The sequence below is a fragment of the Hylobates moloch genome, unplaced genomic scaffold, assembly GCF_009828535.3.
Source record: "Hylobates moloch isolate HMO894 unplaced genomic scaffold, HMol_V3 SCAFFOLD_20, whole genome shotgun sequence".
Taxonomy (NCBI): Eukaryota; Metazoa; Chordata; class Mammalia; order Primates; family Hylobatidae; genus Hylobates; species Hylobates moloch.
Genome location: NW_026652295.1, coordinates 2965940 through 2988182, shown reverse-complemented (window position 1 = coordinate 2988182; position 22243 = coordinate 2965940). Strand labels below are relative to the sequence as shown.

Here is a 22243-nt window from a genome sequence, read left to right as displayed (position 1 = left end):
CCTGTCTCTACCAAAAAATACAAAAATTAGCTGGGCATGGTGGTGGGTGCCTGTAATCGCAGCTACTTGGGAGGCTGAAGCAGGAGAATCACTTGAACCAGGGAAGGGCATGTTGCAGTGAGCTGAGATTTTGCCACTGCACTCCAGCTTGGGTAACAGAGCATGGCTCTACACACACACACAAAAATCAAGACAGAGTTTCCTGAGGACCATATATATGTCTTCCATTGGCCTGGCTTCTGCCTGGCTCCTCCGGGCTGCGTGGGTGGAGTTGAGGTTGGTGTGGGTAGATCTCACCCTTCCAGAACCCTAAGTGCCCAGAGAAGCACAGACCCAGAGAAGCTGCGTCTCTGAGTTGCCGCTTACCCACCGAGAGCCTCGTGCGAGCTGCTCTGCCCCCCTGCCCCTGTGAAGTGGGTGTGCAGTGGCTATTGGAGTATGGCCCTGGGTTAAATGAGTCAGTACCTGCAAAGCGCTTTGTCTTGGAGGATTCCCATGAAAGCGCGTGTTTTAACAAAAGGACTCACTGCTCTTGTGCCCACACCTGTCTACTAAAGCCGCGGTAGAGAAGCATGAGCCTGGACCTCCATCAGAAGCAGCATTCCATTTCTCCAGCGTCTCCTCTTGCATTTGCTCTGTAATCTGCTCGTGGTTTGGTCATGATGGGCTTTTCTATGACACATTGAGTTGCTTCTTCATCTCCTGGTCACCTGACAGCACGAGCTCCCAGGAGATGGCACAGCCCCTGGCGTGGGGGCAGCCCACCCACCGCCGCTCGGTATGTCTCCACAGGCTGACGGGGTACGGGATCCACTACTGCTTTGCCAGGAGCATGATGGGCCACGAGGTGAAGGTGCCGCTCCTGGAGAACTTCTACGCTGACTACTATACCACGGCCAGCATCGCGCTGGTGTCCTGCCTGGCCATGTGCGTGGTGGTCCGGTTCCTCGGGCGCAGGGGAGGGCTGCTGCTCTTCATGATCCTCACCGCCCTGGCCTCGCTCCTGCAGCTCGGTCTCCTCAACCGTGAGTGGGCCAGGGAGGTGGGCCGGGTGCAGGGAGGGGAGCTGGCAGATCCCCAAGGGCATTTGAAGGGCTGCGTAAGACTCCATTGGCCACTCTAAAATCTACTGCTGGAAGACGCTGCTCTGGGGAGGACAGAGCTTCAGTTGAGGGCATCTGTGGAGCCTGCCTGAGAGGGCACTGGGCCTTCCCTCCTCCCCCTGCCCCAGCCCAGGCTGCACCATGATTCCTTCCGAGTCCTGGTGGCTAGGTCTTTGCTAATAGGTAGACTGCTTCTGTGTGACTCATCACATGACAAAGAAGAACAAAGGATTGTTCCTTTTGAGTGACATTAAGGGGGAAATAAATCTGTTTTGTCACCCTTGGATTAGGGCCCTGCTTTTCAGCAGATGTTCCCGAGTTCATCAGCTTCTCTTTGGACCAAAGAATTTCTCAGTAAAAGTTAAAAATAATCTGGCCAGATGTGGCGGCTCACGCCTGTAATCCCAGCACTTTGGGAGGCTGAGGCGGTCGGTCGGATCATGAGGTCAGGAGTTCAAACCAGCCTGACCAATATAGTGAAACCCCATCTCTACTAAATATACAAAAAATAATTAGCTGGGCTTGGTGGTGCATGCCTGTAGTCCTAGCTACTTGGGAGGCTGAGGCAGAAGAATCGCTTGAACTTGGGAGGCAGAGGTTGCAATAAGCTGAGATCATGCCACTGCACTCCAGCCTGGGTGACAGAGCAAGACTCCGTCTCAAAAAAAAAAAAATAAGACAAAGCTAGAGAGTCCGTCTGGCCCTTCTAGCAAGCTCTGTATAGCTCCTCACCAACAAATACCCACTCCCGTGTATAGACAAACCACCCAGCACCTCCGTGGCCGGCCCAGGGCGCAACATGAATAGGCAGGACTGATAAGCCTCTGCTCCCACCCTGGCATGGTCCTCCTCGGACAGGCTCGGGACACTGTGGGAACATCGACCCCACAGAGCTCCCCTGCCTTTACAAGGAAAAGGAACCTGGGCTCTCAGAACTAGACGCCAGGGCTGTCCACCACACCCAGATCAGAGCAGCCTTGTCGTGCAGCCTGGATTAGAGATGGCTCACTTCGAAGTCAGGAGCAGCTTTCTAACTTGGACAGTTCCTATGCAAACTATACCTTGCTGCGAGACTGCCGTTAGGCTTAGCTAATGGAATGCACATGTGGCGCCTGTCTCCCTCCGTCCCCGTTCCCCAGCTGCCCTTCCAGGGAGTCTCTGCCCTGCTCACACAGTTGGGACGGAAGTGGCAGGGTGCCTCAGCCCCCGGGTGTTGCGATGCCCCTTTGGCCCTGAGCAGGAATGCACAGGAGCCCCAAGCGAACACCAAGCAGCCATGAGGAGCACAGCTGGGGCTGGCAGGGGCGCCCCACAGCGCTTGACGCTGCTTGAGTGCGGGCCGCAGTGACCTGTGGGTGACTTTATATGCAAGGAAGCTCACCTTTTGTACCTGCTAGGGTCTCACTGTGAAGATTCCATTTTCTCCTCAGGCTCTGAGGCCAGCAGGGTCTCACTCCTGTCTTCCTAACAAAAAGATCTGTTTAGTGCAGTATGAATTCCACTGCCCCGGCGGCCAGCGCCATCCCAGACACGGAAGGGAGTTTGCTTGAACCAAGTCGCACGGGAACACGCTAGGCTAACTCCACACCTAATGTGCTCTCTCCTCTCTGCTCTCTCGCTTGGCCCTTGTCCGTGTGGGTGCGATCACGTCCGCGGGCCCAGTGATCGGAAAGTACAGCCAACACCCAGACTCAGGTGAGTCCCAAGCGCGGGGCTGTGCTTCCTCGTCTTGTATTACATCTAAATGGGTGTTTTCTCGAAGACTCACGGACCTGTGGTTTCCATTTCCTCTTTCTCCCCCTTGCCCTCCAAGAACTGCAGCTGAAGTTGGCCGTAGGTTGGACACTATATGGATACATTTGTATTCTCCCTCTTGCCTCTAGAAGGAGCGACTGGTGCTTCCCTGTTTGTGTGCTGCTTGGCACTCATGCCCCCGCCCCTTCCCCTGGCACCAGGCTCAGCACAGGCCCTGGCCCGGCGCCAACATGCTTTGTCTTATGGACAGCGTCTGGGTGGGGGGAGAAAGCCCGGGAGTGCTGGGGCCCGGCCGTCTGTGCTGCCAGGGGAAGCTGCTGTCCCCCTTTGACTCATGTAAGCTTGCTGCCCTCCAGCCATGGGGACAGCAAATTGCCACCCTGCACCTCAAAGCTGCTGCTACACCCGCCTGGCCTGCCCCAGCCCTCGCCCGTGTCCCTGGGGAGCGCTTGCCCTCTATGCAGCCTTGGGGGAGCTGAGCTGAGCCCCAGCTGTGCGGTCCTGACAGCATGCCCGTGCACTGTGCCAGACATTGTCCTGGTGCGAGGTCGGTCTCCGGTGCCATTTACGAGGGCTTTGATGGGTTGAACACTTGCCTTCTGGGCCCATAAATTCTGTGGCTTGAGTTTTTGTTTCCTTAAATCAGCCCTGACTCAGCTACCCTGTCCCACAACGTTGGGCACATGAGACCTGACTGGAGCAAACGTAGGCCAGGGCAGAGGGATGTTGCTGTGGCACCAGGGACACGCCAGCCTGCCCTCCCACCAGGCATGGCTCCCGGCTGAGGAATTCCAATAGAGGCCACTATGAACCCCAGCATGCTTGACGCACAGGGACTCATAGAAGCCCCACAAAACCCACTGCAGGGGCTCTGGGCTTCTAGTCCTTGAGGTGCTGCTTGGTCCCCAGAGGGAACTGCATACTCATCCATGCCGCACGCTGGACATTGGGGAGGAGCTGTGCTGTGCAGCCCCAGGCCTCCCTCCCACCCTGGCCTGCCTTCCTCTCTTCCCTCACCACCTTCTTCTGACCTTCCCCCAGGGATGAGTGACAGTGTCAAGGACAAATTTTCCATCGCGTTTTCCATCGTGGGCATGTTCGCCTCCCATGCGGTGGGGAGCCTCAGCGTGTTCTTCTGTGCGGAGATCACCCCGACGGTGATAAGGTGGGTCATGGGAGACACCCCGGGGGACGCCGGCTTCTCGGAAATCAAAGACAAGTCCCTGGCTCCAGGCTGGTGTGGGATTAACCAGCATCCGTTCTGTCTCTGGCTCTGGACACATCAGCTTCGTGGTTCACAGCCGAGGTGGCTGTTGTACCCAACCCCGAGGTGCCCTAGAGTCACAGAGAACCTGGCCCTGGGGTCCTGTCCAGGCAGCAGCAGGAGGAAGGGGGAACAGGGACCTACTGGGGGCCCAGGAAATATATCAGTGTCTGAGTGTCTGGCAAGGGGGGGGAGTTCAGTGGATCATTTATGCCATGCTTCCACCAGAACCTGTGCCGCCAACTCTGCTGAGAGACCTCACAGCACAGCTATTGCAAAATGTTTTAAAAAGTAGAAAGAGCCTACCCCCCTCCCACCCCCCGCCGAGACGGAGTTTCACTCTTCTTGTCCAGCCTGGAGTATAATGGCATGATCTTGGCTCACTGCAACCTCTGCCTCCCAGGTTCAGGCGATTCTCCTACCTCAGCCTCCCAAGTAGCTGGGATTATAGGTGTGCACCACCACGCCTGGCTAATTTCTGCATTTTAAGTAGAGACGCGGTTTCACCAGGCTGGCCAGGCCGGTCTTGAACTCCTGACCTCAGGTGATCCCCCCTGCCCTGGCCTCCCAAAGTGCTAGGATTACAGGCGTGAGCCACCGCGCCAGGCCAAAAGAGCCTTATTTAATACTGACCTGAGAAGCTGATGTCATGAATCCAAAGAGAAAGCCCAGCGAGGGAGATCACTGACTCATGTAAGAAACACGGATGGAGAGCCCGCTGCGCGCCAGACACTAGGCCCAGAAAACACAACAGCACAGTCCCGCCGTCGTGGATTCTGTGGCCATTTCATACCTCCCTAAAAGGTGTGACTAACTTGTGCTTAGCCACTTTTTAGTTGGGAAAGTGAGGCTGACCCCTTCCTGGTGCCGTCTCTGTCCCTGGGTCGTGGTTCATGGGCGCTACACGCCATTTACTGTTGCCATGCTTATAGGTTAATAAAAAGGCACGCCTCCACTAAAAGGGCATCACTCAGCTGCAGTCATTTTCCTACACTGTTTGTGACTTACTGAGGAGCTTGAGTTATACCACACTGAACTTCTTGAAGGAGTATCATTAGCATTTCTCATGCATGTGCCTTCGTAAAACAGAACTTGACAGTAAGGGCAGTAGTTCAGCCGTGAGTCAAAACCCGGGTGTCCACATAATGACACCCTTGGGAAAATCCAGTAGCGGCCACTCCAGTCCAAGGCGGACTATGTGGAGGGGCTAAGCTGGGGAAGGCTTTGGGAGCAAGTAGGCAGGTCCGTGGACTTTCTTACTTTCCACGTTTCCAGTAGCCATGCTAACAGCAGCATCTTCACGTCCGCACTTTGATTCTCTTGGATCTGTATCATACAGGCCCAGCCTGACATCTACTGGGTACCTGGACAGAAATGCCAAGGCATTGTATGATTAAGCACCAAGGAACTCATCCTGTCCCTACCTTCTACATAAACCACAGGGGAGAGATGAGTCAGGAGCTTATCTTGCAGTTGCGAGATACCTCAGCCCGACCACAGGCTCACTCCGTCTAAAGGATGGAAAGTGAAATTTCCTTCCTTTATCAAACAAAACAGCAAAGCCAAGTCTTTCAATGGACCAGAAGCCACAGTCAGACCTTCTGGGTTTCCAGCTGGCCTCTTGCAGCCTTTGCATGATTATGCATATTTTGTTGGGGGAGGGGGTGGCTAGCGGGTACCCCTTAACTCTTGGCAGTTGGTAGGGATCATTATTCTCTGTTAGATTTGGCTTAGCAAGCTAGATGGAAGGAAATGCTGTATGCTTTTCCTCTTTGATGCAAACCTGGAAAGATGTGGGGACAGAAATTCAACAAACATGTTCTCAGATTCAGCTTGCCAAGATGACAAACTGGAAAAAAATATGTGACCCTTGGTGATGTTTTTGTGCCTGCAGAGGATGAAAGGAAATTAAGTCCAAAGGGGGTCCCTGGGCCAGGCTGGGAGAATGTCTCGCGTTCCTGACAAATCCCTCTTCTCGCTGGGAACCCTTTTCACCCGCGCCGTCGGGAGGCCACAGCTCTTTCTTGCAAATGCACTGAGCGACAATTCCCATGGAGGCCCTAGGATGGAAGCAGACTCCCCTACCATCCCCCCACTTCACAGAGAGAAATCCAATATAAGCCAGGATGGATGGCCTGGGGCCCATAAGCTCCATCTTTCTTAGCACAGAACTAGCCTTTCCCTGGGACACTATTATAGACAAGCCTTCTGGCAGCAAAGGGTAAGGGGCCAGGATGGACTGCCTGTAAGCAAACATGAGGATGTGAAATTTTCTGCAAAAAGCTCAAAAAAATGCTTTTATACTTTTCATACTTGTTCCACCACAAAAAGCAATGAAGGCTTGCAGAAATCTATTGCCCCAAGGATGATAGAGACCAAGTTAACTAAATATTGTTTCATGAGATTCTGTTCAGACCTCACGTTGACAGAACCAGTTACCCCCTCAGGCCCAGGCCAGGTGGTGGTTCTCATCAGCCAGTGCACAGCTCCTCAGATTCATTTGTAAGGCGATGGGACTTGGGTGACTTTGCAAGTGTACCTGACTGTGCCCACCTCCCAGCTTGACATGGGCAGAAGTGGCCTGGGGTCCTAGACGGATCTTTTCTATCCACTGTCCATCTGGATGGTCCAGGTGGGCTCCGAGGCTTCCTTTGCCCTCACAGAGGGGTCCAGGTGAGAGAGGAGGCAGGCGCTGGTGATCACGACAGCCGCCTGTTTTCTCCTGCTCTGCCCACTCCGGCAGCCCTGGCCCTTTCTAGGTCATAAGTCGGACGAGCCTCCTTGAGACCCTCCCTGACTGACGACTCCCTGACATCTGTCTTCCGCTCTAATGCTGCCTCAAGAATAGGCACTGAGGGCCAGGATGACCTGGGGTTAAGGGAGTATCAGAGTCTGTTCAATTTCTTTAAAAAGTTGTATCTTAAAGGCCGGGCGGATCACAAGGTCAGGAGATGGAGACCATCCTGGCTGACACGGTGAAACCCTGTCTCTACTAAAAATACAAAAAATTAGCCGGGTGTGGTGGCGGGCACCTGTAGTCCCAGCTACTCGGGAGGCTGAGGCAGGAGAATGGCGTGAATCCAGGAAGCGGTGCTTGCAGTGAGCCGAGATGGCACCACTGCACTCCAGCCTGGGTGACAGAGCGAGACTCCGTCTCAAAAAAAAAAAAAAAAGTTGTGTGTTAAAAATGTCTGACATCTGAAAACAAGTAGTGAGTAGCAGACAGGAAGCCAGCATGCATCCCATGCCGGCAGCGCCTGTGGCATGCGAGCACTGAGGAGCCAGGCGGGATGAGGGAACAGTGCTGAGGATACGGCCCAGAGCCTGGGAAGGAGCCGGATGGAACTGCCCATGATCCTGAGGCCGCCTCCCTGTGTGGCCTTGGGCGAGTCCCTTGGCTGGCTTTAGTGTCCTTGTCTTAAAACAAAACTGACTACAGGCACCTTGTTAGGCGGGGGTGGAGAATGGAGACCATGTACAAAGGGCCTGGCCTCAGCATGGGACAGTTCATGTTATTCTTCGCTGGGTATCTTCAGCAGTTGTATTTATTTCTGTAAAAAATGGTACAAATATTTGCTCATCCTTGACTTCACAGAAATGTAGTCAAGTCACATTAAGTAATATAAAAGAGGAGCTGGAATGGGAGAATCGCCTCCGGTGTTTCAATGCGAGATGGTAACGTTCACATGGCTAACAGCAATTTGATTCTGGAATCCTTAATTCAATGACGTTTGCCATTTCTAATAAGAAGTCGGCCTGCATATCAGTCTTCCTACCTTATTGAGATCCTATTGCTAGTAAAATAAAGATATCCCGTGGATATTACAATTTTGTGCTCCTAAAGCACCAGGAGGCAGTGCGTGCCCTCGTTTCTCCTCTGTCCATAAATCAAGCAGCTCTGACTTGTAAACACGGGTGTATGCTGCCCTCTAGTGACAACCTAGAGAAAAGCAGAAAAGGCACTGGCAGAGCCCACATTTCAGGGGCAGGAAAGGAACCCAACACCTTAAAACCAAGGATGTAACAATCTCTTTCTCTAATCTGAGATTTCAAGAGAGAAAAAAAGAGCCAAAAATGGCATACCAACTTCTGCCAAAATTTTTCCTAATCTTACTGAATAATGTCAAGGAATCTTTTTTTTTTTTTTTGAGACGGAGTCTTGCTCTGTTGCCAGGCTGGAATGCAGTGGCGTGATCTCGGCTCACTGCAACCTCCAACTACCTGGTTCAAGTGATTCTCCTGCCTCAGCCTCCCAGGTAGCTGGGATTACAGGTGCCCACCACCACGCCCAGCTAATTTTTGTATTTTTAGTAGAGACGGGGTTTCACCATGTTGGCCACAATGGTCTCGATCTCCTGACCTCGTTATCTGCCCGTCTCGGCCTCCCAAAGTGCTTGGATTACAGGCACATGAGCCACCATGCCCAGCCATGTCAAGGAATCTTTGATAGAAAACCAGAGAATTGCTTCCACAGGAAAAAAAAAAAAAAAAAAGATATATTCCATATCATATATGCAGGTGTGTACATTTGTTGCATATTATGTATACACATATACATATAACGTAGACATTTTTCTAATGATCTGCAAATTAAATATTTCATTTGGCACAGTTAAGGTAGATCAGTATGATCTGGTTCACCAGGCACAATGCAAGGCTTTTGTTCCATGCAGTTTGCTCTTTAACAGTGGCCCTGTGCCCACCCCTCCTGGGGGTCTGTACTCTGCCCTCCTGTATGTGACTCCCGTGTGAGTAAGGGGAGTTCTCTCGCTGCTTGTCAGTGCCGTCCACATTTAGTGCCGGAAAGGTCAGGCAGAAACCTGGGAGGTTTCCGAGAAAATGCTGTCCCCATTAAAATCATGTCCATTATCCCTAGCATCTGATATGCCCTGTGGCTTCCTGAAAGAGCCAGATCTACCAGAAAGACTTAATTGGCTATTTTAGGTGTTCAGTCTTCATCTTACAGAAGGACTTGATCTTATTGCTCATTGCAGTGGTCATCTATATTTTACCTGTCCCATTCATCTGGGTGAGCTGACCTTCCTATCCAGGAAGCCAGTGTGATCCGCAAGCATCCAGTATTTATTAAACACAAACAACACGTGCCTGTTGATGTCCCAGAAAATAATTCTTGCCCTTGAAGGGCTCAGAGACTAGTAAGGTGACAGGCACATGAACAAATACTGACAGAAAGACGCAGAGTGTCTTTGAACGGTGGTCTGGGACCCTCAGCCTGGGAAGAGTGTGAGTATCTGGGAGACATCTCCCAAATTCCTGCTCTTCCTCATCCATGTCCCCTTGAGGCCCAGAAGCACAGTGGTGTGGCTATTCCTGCAACTCTTTCAGCCTCTCCCTGGGAAGGGCTTTCTGATATGAAGTGCTGATGCCTGTTCACAGCCTACATGAGAGGTGGCTGTCAGTCTCCCTCCGTGGCTAAGGCAGGGGAATCTGTCACTCACTGACTATCTATCTTGGTTTTCTATTGCTGCATAACCAATCGCTCCAAAACATAGGGGCCTGAAGTAGCAAGCATCTACTATCTCATGGTTTCCATGGCTCCAGAGTCTGGGCACGGCCTGGCTGGGTCCTCTGCTCCAGGTCTCTCAGAGGCTACCATCAGTGGGTAGGGTCCACCACTAAACCAAGTCAGGCACTGGTAGGCTCTTTCCTCACGGGCTGTGGGGCTGGCAGCCTCAGCTCCTCGCTGGCCGCTGGCCATAGGGACCACGGTCACAAGGCAGCTCGCTTCGTCAAAGCTAGCAAGAGTCTGCTAGAATCCGCCTTTTGGAACCTTGTTGTGGAAGGAACATCTCACTATCCTGGCCGTAAATTTGATTGCTAAAAATTAAGTTATTTGTACCTTGTACCTTGAGGCCCAGCACACACTCAAGGGTGGGAATCACTGGGGCCACTCTAGAAATCCGACTATAGCACTGAGTAGATGCCCAGGTGCCAGCCAGGTCTCAGTGGCTGGGCAGGTGCTGGGGACAGCACACGGAGCCTGGCCCTGCCCTGGAAACATCTGGTGTCTATTAGAGACACACAGACACGCAACGCAAATGTGTCTTTGGGCTACACAAGTGCCCTGAGGATGCCGGGGGAGCGCCCAAGAGAGCCTGCTCAGTCTGGACTCAGAGGGTGGCTGGGACTGGGGATTCCCAGGGTGTGGCCTGGAGCGCCACACATAGTGGCTCTAGAGGGGATGCGTGTTTGGCAAGTGCACAGCGGCCAGGAGGTGAGGCAGGATTCCTAGCGCTCGCGGAGCAGGATCAGAGGTTCCTGGAAGGGTGAGGGTGGGCGGGTGGGAAGCAGTTTGAGGAGACAGTGTTTGCAGAACTTGGTGCCTCACTGAGGAAGGCCAGGGTGGAGGAGAAGGGTCCCAGTGGCACAGTCCCCTCTGCCAACTTTTAGGACTCCATGTCATGCCTGGAGGCTTTAGGCCCACGGGAGAGGCTCATCCTGTTCGCCTCCCAGTTCTTGAACCTCTCCAGCTGTGGTTCCTCTTACACCCAGCTGCCCCCAGACCCTGAAAAACTTGGGTGGCCCCTCCCCGGCACTCAGTGGATGCCACCTGGAACCAATCAACCCACGGATCTTCCCGTCCCCATGCTAGTCATTCGTGCTTTAACCTCCACCGCACTTGGATGTTGAAGCTTTTCTCATCCCCGTTTTATAGACGCAGACCGAGGCTTCAGGAGGTGAAGCTGGTGGGCGGGCGGCTAGGATTCTAGCCCAGGCTCATGGGCTCCAGAACTCCTGCTCCCAGCCACGGCACTCGCACCTTTGTGGCAGCAAACGTCTGTTCTATAGCTCACTTTGGGCTGGTTCTTTGTATGTGGGTTTACCCAAGGCTTGGAGGCTAATGGCTGATGCCCCGGTCTTGACAGTCATCTAATGGAATAAACATTAACGAAGCCCCTGCACTGGAAGGCATCTCCTTCCTCTAGAACTGCACAGATGGCGCCCTACCCAGGTAGCCTGTGGGAGCTTGGCTGAGCCAGCATAGGCCAGCCTCACAGAGCGAGCACCAGACAGAGCTGAGGGACCCCGGTGCCATGAGTATTGGGACTGAAAGGGAGGACAGGAGGAAGAGGTGGGGCCCCCAGGACCTGTGCCTCACCCTGCAGGCAGGAGGGAGCCATTGGAGGACTCTGAGCAGCCAGGTGACATTAGCAGCTCTGTGTTCTAGGAAAATCGGTTTGGCAGTGGTGAGGAAACAAAGTCCAGGGGGAGCAGAAGATGCACCAGGGAGGAGGGCAGACCCAGGCGGCCTGGAGTGGAGGCCCTGAGGACTTGGTCATGGGCTGGACAGGAAGGAGCTGGGAAAGGGAAGAATCCAGCGATTCTATCCCCTAGGGCTGCAAGCCTGGCAAGGCTGCCCTTGTGCCCCCAAGCCCTATGCCCATGGTGGATGCAGATGGGTGGACTGTAACCTACAGAGAGGCAGCCATTTCTACATTAGAGGGAGAGAAGGGAGAGAGAAGTGTCTTCTATTATTTTGTTATAGAACAGGACAAAAACCTCCAACACACACACACACACACACAAATCACCATTCTTCCACTGCAGAGAAAAAGGCTCCAAATCTGCGAATCTTACTGGCATATACCTGTGTATATCCGGCTTACGAGGGCCACCTGGGAACCCTGGGACTGCCATCCTCCCTGCCCAGGTCACCCCTGCCCAAGCCTCCTCCATTCATGTCCCCCCATGTAAACCCAGGACAGTCTGAGAGGGTCTGTGGGAGCAGGCAGCACGTCACAAAGGCAGGGAAGCTCTCCCCGTCCTAAGCAGCAAAGCCCGGGGAGACCCCAGCACAAGGGAGCTGCCGCTCAGTGCCACAGCGGGCAGAGTGGAGCAGAAACCCTGGCTGCAGGTGGCGGTGGAAAGGGGAGTCATGGCCGGTCTGTTGAGTTCCTGGAAAGAGGAGGCAAGGCCTGGGCGCCCGCCCAGAACTAAACGCTTTGGAAATTTGTACCAGCAGGCGGCCCAGCCCCCACGGCCGGAAGTTTTTTTTTTTTTTTAAACAGCTTTATTGAGGCCTAATTTACAGGACCATGAAATTCATCCATTTTAAGTGAACAATTCAGTGACTTTTGGTAAATTGACAGGGCCATGCAACCATTGCCACAATGCAGTTATAGAACATTTCTTTCTCCCTACAAAATCCCTTTGTCCTCCTCTGAGGTCGATCCCTACTCCCAGCCCCAGGCTACCACGAATCTGCTTTCTGCCTCTACACATTTGCCCTTTTTTTTTGGGAGACGGAGTCTCGCTCTGTCGCCCAGGCTAGAGTGCAATGGCAGGTACTCGGCTCAGTGCAACCTCCACCTCCCAGGTTCAAGCAATTCTCCTGCCTCAGCCTCCCGAGTAGCTGGGATTACAGGTGCCCACCACCACGCCCAGCTAAGTTTTGTATTTTAGTAGAGATGGGGTTTCACCATGTTGGCCAGGCTGGTCTTGAACTCCTGACCTCAGGTGATCTACCCGTCTCGGCCTCTCAAAGTGCTGGGATTCCAGGCCTTTTTGACTTTTCATATAAATGGATTCATACAATCACTTAGCACAATGTTTTTAAGTCCATGTTGTAGCATGTGTCAGTACTTCATTCCTTTTTATGGCTGAGTAATATTCCATTTTCTATGATAGGCTGCATTTTGTTTATCCATTCACCAGTTGATGGGCATTTGTATGTTGTCAACTTTTTTTTTTTTTTTTTTAATAGAGATGGGGTTTTTTTTGCCTAGGCTGGTCTCAAATACCTGGCCTCAAGTGATCCTCCCACCTTGGCCTCCCAAAGTGCTGGGATTACAGGCATGAGTCACTGTGTCTGGCCTGCCCATCTTTACTGGATTATAGGTCTTCTTTGAGTTGTAAGAGTTGCATGGTGGCTCATGCCTATAATCCCAACACTTTGGGAGGCCAAGGCGGGTGGATCATGAGGTCAGGAGATCGAGACCATCCTGGCTAACACGGTGAAACCCCGACTAGTAAAAATACAAAAAATTAGCTGGGCATGGTGGCACGTGCCTATAGTCCCAGCTATTCAGGAGGCTGAGGCAGGAGAATGGCATGAACCTGGAAGGCAGAGCTTGCAGTGAGCCGAGAATGCGCCACTGCACTCCAGCCTGTGCAAAAGAGTGAGACTCTCAAAAAAAAAAAAAAAAAAGTTTCTTTATATATTCTAGTTACAAGTCCTTTATCTGATACATGCTTCACGAATATTTTCTCCCAGTCTATGGTCTTTTTCTTCTCTTAAACATATATCTTTTGAAGGGCAGGAATTTTTAATTGTAATGAAGTCCAATTGATCAGCCTTTTCTTTTATGGATCCTACTTTTGATGTTATGTGTAAGAAATCTTTGCCTAACCCAAGGTCATAAAGCTTTTCTCTTGTTTCCTTCTAGAAGCATTATAGTTTGAGCTACGTTAAGCACTTAGATTTTATTATCCATTTTGAGTTCATTTTTTTACAGGATGTGAAGGGTCCATCATTTTTTTTTTTTTTTTTGAGATGGAGTCTTGCTCTGTCACCCAGGCTGGAGTGCAGTGGCCCAATCTCAGCTCACTGCAAGCTCCGCCTCCCGGGTTCACGCCATTCTCCTGCCTCAGCCGCCCGAGTAGCTGGGACTACAGGTGCCCGCCACCACGCCTGGCTAATTTTTTGTATTTTTTAGTAGAAATGGGGTTTCACCAGGTTAGCCAGGATGGCCTCAATCTCCTGACCTCGTGATGCGCCCGCCTCGGCCTCCCAAAGTGCTGGGATTACAAGCGTGAGCCACCGCGCCAGGCCCAACATCATTCTTTTGCACGTGTATATCCTGTTGTCCCAGTACCACCTGTTGAAAAAACTATCCCTTCCCCCTCACTGGATTTGCCTCCATCTACAGTCAGTTGACCATAAATGTGAAAGTTTCTGAACTCCCAGTTCTGTTCCATTGATCTATTGATACATACACCAACACCACACTGCCTTAGGTAGTACGGCTTTATAAGTTTTGAAACTGGGAAGGCAAGCCTTCTAACTTTGTTCTTTTCCAAAATTGTTTTTGACTACTCTGAGTCTTTTGCATTTCCACATAAATTTTAGGATCGGCTGTTTTCTAAAAAAAAGTCACCTGGAATTTTGATAGGATTATGTGGAATGTATAGATCAATTTGGGAAAAATTACCATCTTTATAATATTTAGTCTTCTAATTCATGAACATGGAATGTCACTCCATTTAATCTTTTTAATTTTCTCTCAGCAATGTTTTATCTTTTTCAGCATACAAGTCTTGCATTTATTTATTTCTAAACATTTTATTCATTGGATGTTATTGTGAATGGAATTTTCTTAACTTCATTTTTGGGTGTTGCTAGCATGTAGACATATAATTGACTTTTGTATGTTGATCTTGTATCTTGTGACCTTGTAGGACAGTCTTTTGGTGAGTTAGGAGCTACATATAGTGCCAACCAAGAGAACCACAGACTAGTCAAGAGCTGGAGTTATCTACCTGCCTCCTACCTGTTGCAGGGACCTCCCTTTCAGCCCACTCAGCCTCAGCAGTTCCAAGGACAAAGGTCTCTTCACTTCAAGGGGGTGCCTCACAATTGAGCAGCCCCATTAGAAAGCTTCCCCAAACCAAAGGACCACTCTGCCTGCTGCCGTGGAGCGAGGCAGACAACTCCACTTCCCCCTTCCTCGAGAAAGGCCACCTCTGCCTGCCCCCTTCAATGAGGCCCCAGAACTGGGGACCAGGCAGCCTTCTCTAGCCTGGCCTGTCATCTGAGCGCCACAGTCCCACTGCAGCCTGGCACAGCACTGCTTTCTCAGGGGCCACAGAACACCTTTGTCCCAGTAGTGTTTTTAGGTCAAAGTGGAAAGGCTTGAGGGATAGGGGTTCTGTAAGTTTTGTTTACCTACTAATCCCTGGGACTCTTGGCTACTCCCATACAAGGCAGGGAGTGGAGATCAATGGCTGGCCTTCTGGACTTTGGTTGTCCTGAGCTCAGAGCTGCAGTGAGTTCCTCTCTGTCAGTGCACAGCTTCATTTGGGGGACCCTTCAGGCACAATCCTCAGAGATGGGACCATTTCCAATGGTGGTATGTGAGCAATTTTGGGAGACACGTAGGCCATCAACTCACAGTGAGGAAACTACTCTTTTAAAGTATCTTGCAATCTCTCTAGTTATGACAAAGAGAAAGTCTCTGTTCGTGCTGATATGTCCTTAGTACCCTCTTTAACCCTTGGTAATCCCCCAGGCCTTGGGGGAAATGGCATAATTTCATTCCCTTTTGTTTTTCCTCGTATATTACTTATGGCAAGTAATACCGGCTTCCCATTTACAGTAGTATTAATATAAAGCTGCCTTTCAAAATAAAGTTCTCATGGTCCCCCAGCCCTGAAAAAACAATAAAAATAGGAAACGGATTAAAGAAAAAGATAAGTAAAAGCTTTTGAATTGATGAGGAAAAACAGTCACTGCCTTAGGGTGGCCCTGTACAGATACAGCCGGGGTGCTGGTGATACGGGATGTGTGAGGTCAGGGTATACTGGGCAGTGCCCAGGGCAGCAGGGCCCCTGCAGAGGCGGCTTCCTGGTCCACCCAGAGCTCTCCCAAGATCCGGCCTGCTAGGCCACAGCAGCTCTCCCTGTGCTTCCCTCCCCCTGCAGGTGCGGCGGGCTGGGGCTGGTGCTGGCCAGCGCGGGCTTCGGCATGCTGACGGCACCCATCATCGAGCTGCACAACCAGAAAGGCTACTTCCTGCACCACATCATCTTTGCCTGCTGCACGCTCATCTGCATCATCTGCATCCTCCTGCTGCCCGAGAGCAGGGACCAGAACCTGCCCGAGAACATCTCCAACGGGGAGCACTACACGCGCCAGCCGCTGCTGCCGCATAAGAAGGGGGAGCAGCCACTGCTGCTGACCAACGCCGAGCTCAAGGACTACTCGGGCCTCCACGATGCCGCAACTGTGGGCGACACACTGCCCGAGGGTGCCACAGCCAACGGCATGAAGGCCATGTAGCCTAGCCTGCAGAACCCGGGGCCTCCAGGGTCTGGGGCAGCTTGGGCACAGGTTTACAGACCAGGGACCGAACACGTAGCCAGGGGTGGGAAAGCTGCCCCAGCCAAGCTGAGCCTCTCAACTGGTGTGGGGAAATCCTGTCTTTCCAAAAGTCCAAGGAGCGCGGGTCGGAGGAGACAAACTCTTTGGAAATAACCCTTCCAAGACTTTCTTTTCTGCCGTTAAATGTGTGTATTTATTTTGGTCATTTTTACGAGAAGCACTTTATTCCCTCTCCCTCTCACTGATTACAAATGGAATCACCTCCCTCAGCAGCGAGACGCAGTCGCTCTGGGAAGATGCTGCAGTGACCACGGCCGCAGCCGGTCCCTCTGGGGAGATGGCACATGGCTCCTGGCAGCACCCAGGAGGCCCCCAGGCTGCCTGCCTGTGTGCAGAGGCAGGACAGGACCATGGAGCGTTTCCGGGACTGCATTTTAGACAGAGTGAAATGTACATGAATTTGGCTTTTGCTAGAGAATCTGTGTATGGTTTTTTAAGGTCCTTTTCCCCTTTCTGTTTGTAAGGTAAGAGCTTCTGTTCCGTGTGCAGGGAAAGCAGCTCACAGACGCCATTAAAACCAGCTTCATCTTTCCTTCAGGATCATCCTTTTGTACTTGATGCTGGAAGCTCTTGGAGAAAAAGCTTAAACATTTCACCAGAAATCTTAATTGAGCAGCGGTCGTATCGCCACAGCTTTGTGAGTACACAGCTAACACATGCGTCGAGGCCTGAGATGTGCTCGTTTTTATTCCTCCTCTCCCAGACTGGCTTCAGCAGAAAAGTCCCTCGTGCACAGCCAGCTCTTGTGCCAGCACTACTTAAAAACATGGCTACTTTCTAAGCTACAAACAATTAGAAAATAACTCAAAAAGATGGCAGAGGCAAATCCACAGAAGGGGGGCTGCCCTCCACACACACGTGCCCGTCACCCACACCTCGAGCACACACCATGAAGAAGATCACCAGCTTGGATGGCCGTCACCTCAGACATCACTCCAGGGAGCACCTGCAGGAGCTGGGCCCCCTCACGCCCACCTTCCTGGGCCAGCTTCCTGCTTTCAGTCACTCGCTTGGCACAGAGGCCGGGATTCGGGCAGGGAGCGGAGATTCCTCATAGGTGAGTCCAAATGACCTCCAGCCTTTCGAAGGCATCAAGACAAATTGAAGGAAAGCAATAACTCACCAAAGCTCAACGCTGCCCCTGCCTCGACCTCCAAGGGTCTCTTCGTGTTCCTCGTTTCACCCCAGAAAGTGGAGGTTTCCTCTTGGCATTTTCGGAGAAGACTTGTAGGACACCCAAGGCCACTCAGAGACAGCCTCCTTGGCAAGGGCAGGCACCACTTTGTAGCAACTTGGGCACCAGCTTTTCTGGACAGCCTGGCTTCTTACTGGGATTGTCCAACTCATCCCTTCTCAAAGCATGTCTTTGCCATGGGCTGTGTCCTTCCAGGGAAATTGTGGTCTCGGGCCTGGGTGATAATGAAGTGACTTCCGACAGTTGGTAGAATTCACAGGGCAGAAAAGGGGTTGACCTCCTCCCTTTCCAGCTTTCCACCCGGCCTGCTGCTTGCTGTCTCCACTCATGTCTCCTCCACATGCGGTCCACACATCAGGAGCCTGGTGATGTGTAAAGACACAGCAAGGGGCAAGCAGACTCATGGCCACGTGTTTCCAGTGGCTGGACCACACTGACACCTGGGATCTTGAGATACCCAGCAAAGCAGGCTGTCTGGCCAGCCTCTCCCTGCCTCCACTTGCTCCACGTCCAGCTCATCCTCACCTTCCTTCTTTTTTAAAGTCACATTTCCATGTTTCAACATTAGTTTGCATTCACCTTTACAAAGGCCTTTCTTTAGATCTGTGCAGCCTTTGCGTGCCAAACTTGTGAAATTCCTTTTACCTTTTTTGGAGTACTTGCTACAAAGCCACCTGTCAACAAACCCCCATTGTGTACAGAATGGGACCTATCCATCCAGTAGCCAGGCCAGTAGGCAGCTGGGGAAGGTGGGAAGGATCCAGCGGGGCCCCTGAGCCTGCACCTGGACAGGTGTATGTCTGTACCCATCACCCTCAGCACCAGGCCACTCTGCAGTCCACCTACTGTACTGTGTTGTGGAAGAATATGCTAAGTGATGAAAGTTGCGAGCAGTCTCACACCGGTCGTGTAAACTTTTTTTTTTGGAAACTGAAGCTGTAGAGTGCTACCCGAAATCTCTAGGAAGTTGGTGGCAAAAGGGACAGCACTCACGCTCTTCTAGTCATGATCTCCAATTTCCACCTCAAATGACAATAAAAAACTGGTCCAACGAAGACAGTGCTCAGCACTTCAGCCGTCGGGACTCATCCGTCAATGACTGGAAAAGATGCTAGCTTTGAGGCCTGGGCTCTTGGGACCAGCATCCAGCGGATGTGAGTGAGGCTGACTTGCCGACAGTCAGCGGGTGATATCTCTTAGCTGGCAAGGCGGTCCCACGGCTCTCCTCCCAGGGCAGCCTCCGGAGGAGGCTGGGTGCCTGTTCTGTGGCGGGATATCTGAAGCTGTCGAGGAACACCTTTATGAAATGTTGCCGGAGCAGCCACACTTCCCTATGAGCACAGCCCCGGAAAACCTGGTAGCAAGTGAGCAAGGGGGCAGGACCCACCCGAGCCTGATACGCAGCTGGGCCCGCCACGCTCGGCAGGGGAGGCTGCTATGGCTGCCCACTTCCCAGCACAGCCTGTCACGCTTGAACCCCTCTGTCCTGTTCCCTTCCTGGCTAATAGGGAGACCCTGTGCAGGCACCCACTGTTTCAACTTGACCCTCCCACCCCCTGCTACTCTCCTCCACACACCCCTGTGTTCTGCTAGCCTACCCTGTCAGCCTTTCAATAAAAGTTATGCACAAATGTGAACACCTGAGACGGAGCTGAACATTTCTTCACTTTGTTCTTTTCCTGAAGTCAAACTCTTACCAAATACCCTAATTATTACCACCCAAGAGTAACAGGAAAAAGGTTTAAATGTTTTTGTTTACCGAGAGTAAGATCACCTGCATCTGGAAGATGGGCTGGTAAAGTGGTTTGGCTACAGAACAGAAGGAAAACAAAAGCATCGTCAGGGAAGTATCGCACTCAGACACCACCACTTCCTAGAGCCAAATGAGCAATCCCAAACTGGAAGTGCCATAAGTGGGCCTGTGACATCATACCGCCCGGCCCGAGGTATCGCATATGCGGGGGAGGCCCACACTACAACTGTCCTCTCGTCTAGAAGGCACCACCTCGCTTTCACGTCCCGTGTGCTTTGGAAAAGCAGTATGGTGTGTCATGTCTAGCGGCGAACACTTCCCTCCCTCTGTCCTTGAGGTTGTAATATAAAAACTGTTTCTGTACGTGTGGGTGGGGATTCTCTGACGGTGCTCGTTCATAGCACAAGCTTACGCTGAGTTCTGAACTGTCGTTCACAGCTGCGTGTCTGCATGGTGTCGCATCTGTTGTACCTTTGGGGAAAATTTGTATGTAAATGTACAGAAATAAAAATGTTGCCCCATTAACGGATTTCCTCTGGAATGTCCTCCCTACCTCACCTGATGGTATCCACCGAAGGGCATTTCACTACCATTAATGATGAGTAATAAAATCGTCCGTGTTCATTCAGACCTCGCTGCGTCACTACTTTTAACGCCTCTGTAAGCTGTGTCTTCACTCGCCCCGAGGTGGGTGGAGGGAGGCCTCTCACTCTGCTTCGAGTCCTGGTCTTAAAGGTAGTCAGAGGCAGAGGCTGGATTAAACACAAACTGTTTACCAAGTGCCACTCTCAGACCACCTGAGAGACCGGGGGCCATCAGTAAAATTAAGAGGAATTTTTTTCCCTTATTCGTTTATGTTCTGCTGATCCGTGGCCTGAAGGTTCCTAGAGACGTCAAGAAATGAATATCTTACACTGTGATTCTGTGAGGAAAGACTGGTAACCCAAAACTCTCTTCTCTAATGTAGTATTTTTTAACGAAAATGACAATATTTCTTTAATAAAGTATTTATACCAAACTCTTCTCTCCATAGCCCTGATTTTGTGTCACTCGCTATTATATTCCTAGAGAGGTGTCCACTCAGCTTTGCAAGCTGCAATGAGGCTGGCCCGGGCCTCGAGGTTAGCACGGAAAGTCTGCAAAGGAGGGAAGCACCCGGAACCACAGACGCACTCCTCCTCTGACGTGCCTTTCCATCCTGGCCAGGGTCACTACCTTCACCTGCCTGCTGCTGGCTCAATGCAAGACTTTTGCCTCTGGATGAACAAAAAGGGTTCAGACGGACCCCAAAGATTAGAAAGTTCTTTGCTAGTGGTCCTCAACCTTGCCTGCACGGAGGCACCAGGGGAGCTTTCAATCCTGCCAAAGCCTGGGCCCCAGACCATCTGAACCTCTGGAGAAGGCCCGAGACTGGAACCCACTTCAAGTGGTAGCATTAAAGATTAAAGGCTAAGGAGTACACATGAGCAAAGCAGGTACCTGAGGTACTCTGGATTTGGGATAGAAGAGAGGGGAGAAGGGAAGATGATGAAATAACAAGAAGAGAAAGATGGACCTGAAGCCTCTGAATCCATAAAAAGGAAGGAGATCAAACTATAATTGACATCTAAGTGCCATGGCACTTATAGTTTGCAAAGCGTTTCTACCTACCTGCTTAAATCCTAAAAAGAACCCACCAAGGTGGGGATTACTCCAACTTTATAGATGAGGAGACAGAGCCTAGAGAAGTCAGACTTCCCAAGACCACAAATGTAGTAATGGGGCAATGTAGGAAGGTGTTCAAATGTAGGCCCAAAAGAGAACACAGCAAAAAAGGAGTGCCCAGAGGAAGGGTTTAGGGAGAACACAGCAAGAAGAGAAGTGCCCTGGGGTTTCAGTGCAATGAGAAGGAGATAAATGCATCAATTCACAAGGCAGAATTCTGAGGAATGCACACACAAACCTAACGCATATTTATACATCGCTTTAATTCTAACTGAGGATGCACGTAGCAGTCATGTCTGATGGAAACTCTTAGATGAGATTACAGCCTTCAATCCCAACAAAAATCCCATTTCATCCCTCTATCACTCACAGCCAAATGAGGAAGTGTATACTGCCCACTTTGCCTCTCCTTCAGCAGGTGGGTCAGTATTAGCCTTTTGGCCCACACACTGCTGAGAAGGAAGCTCAAAAGATTAACCCCTTAAAAACAAAACGGGAACGCGGCCTGATGACAAACTGAAATTCAATCCATTTATTTACATGTACATTGTACATAAGTTTACAAATTCTCACTTCTGCCACTCAGCTAGAACTTTTCGGGGAAAGCCTCCATCTCTTCCTTGATCCTGTTTTCTACAAGTAATGCGAAGTTACTGTCTGTATTTTGAAGGTTATAGCTGACAAACACCTGTTTGTTGGTCTTCCTGGCTAAAAAGAGAAAACACATTGATACGGCCACTCCTGAAATACTGCAGGCCCCGAGTTCCTCACAGCCACGTGCAGCTGGGAAATGCTCAGAAAGAGGATGGGGTTTTAGGGAGAGAAGAAAGCTCTAATCTCCATGCCTCTCTTCAGACAGGTGCTGCAAATGCAGACGAGTCACTCAGGCCTCTCCCAGTCTCTCCACCAGACCTGGGGTTCCGAAGGGCAGGCCCCACCTCAGCAGCCTCCCTGGAACTTGTTGGAGAGGCAGCTCCTGGGCCGCACCCAGTCCTCCTGACCCAGAAAGCCAGGATTTGGAGCCAGCTGTCTGCGGGAACAGGCCCTGCAGGTGCTCCGCACTGCTTAAGAACCTCTGTCCTACACAGAAGAGGGTTTCTGGTGTTTTGGTTTAAAAAAAAAAAAAAATTTTTAAACACAAAAAATGGCCGGGAGTGGTGGCTCACGCCTGTAATCCCAGCACTTTGGGAGGCCAAGACAGGTGGATCACAAGGTCAGGAGATCGAGACCATCCTGGCTAACACGGTGAAACCCCCGTCTCTAGTAAAAATACAAAAAATTAGCTGGGCGTGGTGGCAGGCACCTGTAGTCCCAGCTACTAGGGAGGCTGAGGCAGGAGAATGGTGTG

General features: G+C 51.4%; 2 protein-coding genes across 5 annotated transcripts in view; one reads left to right on the top strand and one right to left on the bottom strand.

Moving 5' to 3' along the window:
* Positions 1-20209, top strand: part of SLC22A23 (solute carrier family 22 member 23) — a 185730-nt gene extending 165521 nt beyond the window's left edge. For 2 of the 3 annotated variants that reach the window (XM_058432132.1, XM_032140432.2), the window contains 4 exons: positions 793-1025; positions 2766-2798; positions 3900-4023; positions 15784-20209. In XM_058432132.1, coding sequence (XP_058288115.1) covers positions 793-1025; positions 2766-2798; positions 3900-4023; positions 15784-16141 — 748 coding nt within the window. In that variant the 3' untranslated portion in view covers positions 16142-20209. Of the gene's footprint in view, positions 1-792; positions 1026-2765; positions 2799-2916; positions 2941-3899; positions 4024-15783 lie in introns of all 3 variants that reach the window. The other variant, XM_032140431.2, reaches the window with a different exon arrangement.
* Positions 1-22243, bottom strand: part of PSMG4 (proteasome assembly chaperone 4) — a 52716-nt gene that overhangs the window by 22394 nt on the left and 8079 nt on the right. The window contains exon 3 of one of the 2 annotated variants that reach the window (XM_032140433.2): positions 21405-21603. The exons of the other annotated variant lie outside the window; for it this stretch is intronic. Coding sequence (XP_031996324.1) covers positions 21482-21603 — 122 coding nt within the window. The 3' untranslated portion in view covers positions 21405-21481. Of the gene's footprint in view, positions 1-21404; positions 21604-22243 lie in introns of those variants that run through there. 2 annotated transcript variants of the gene reach the window in all.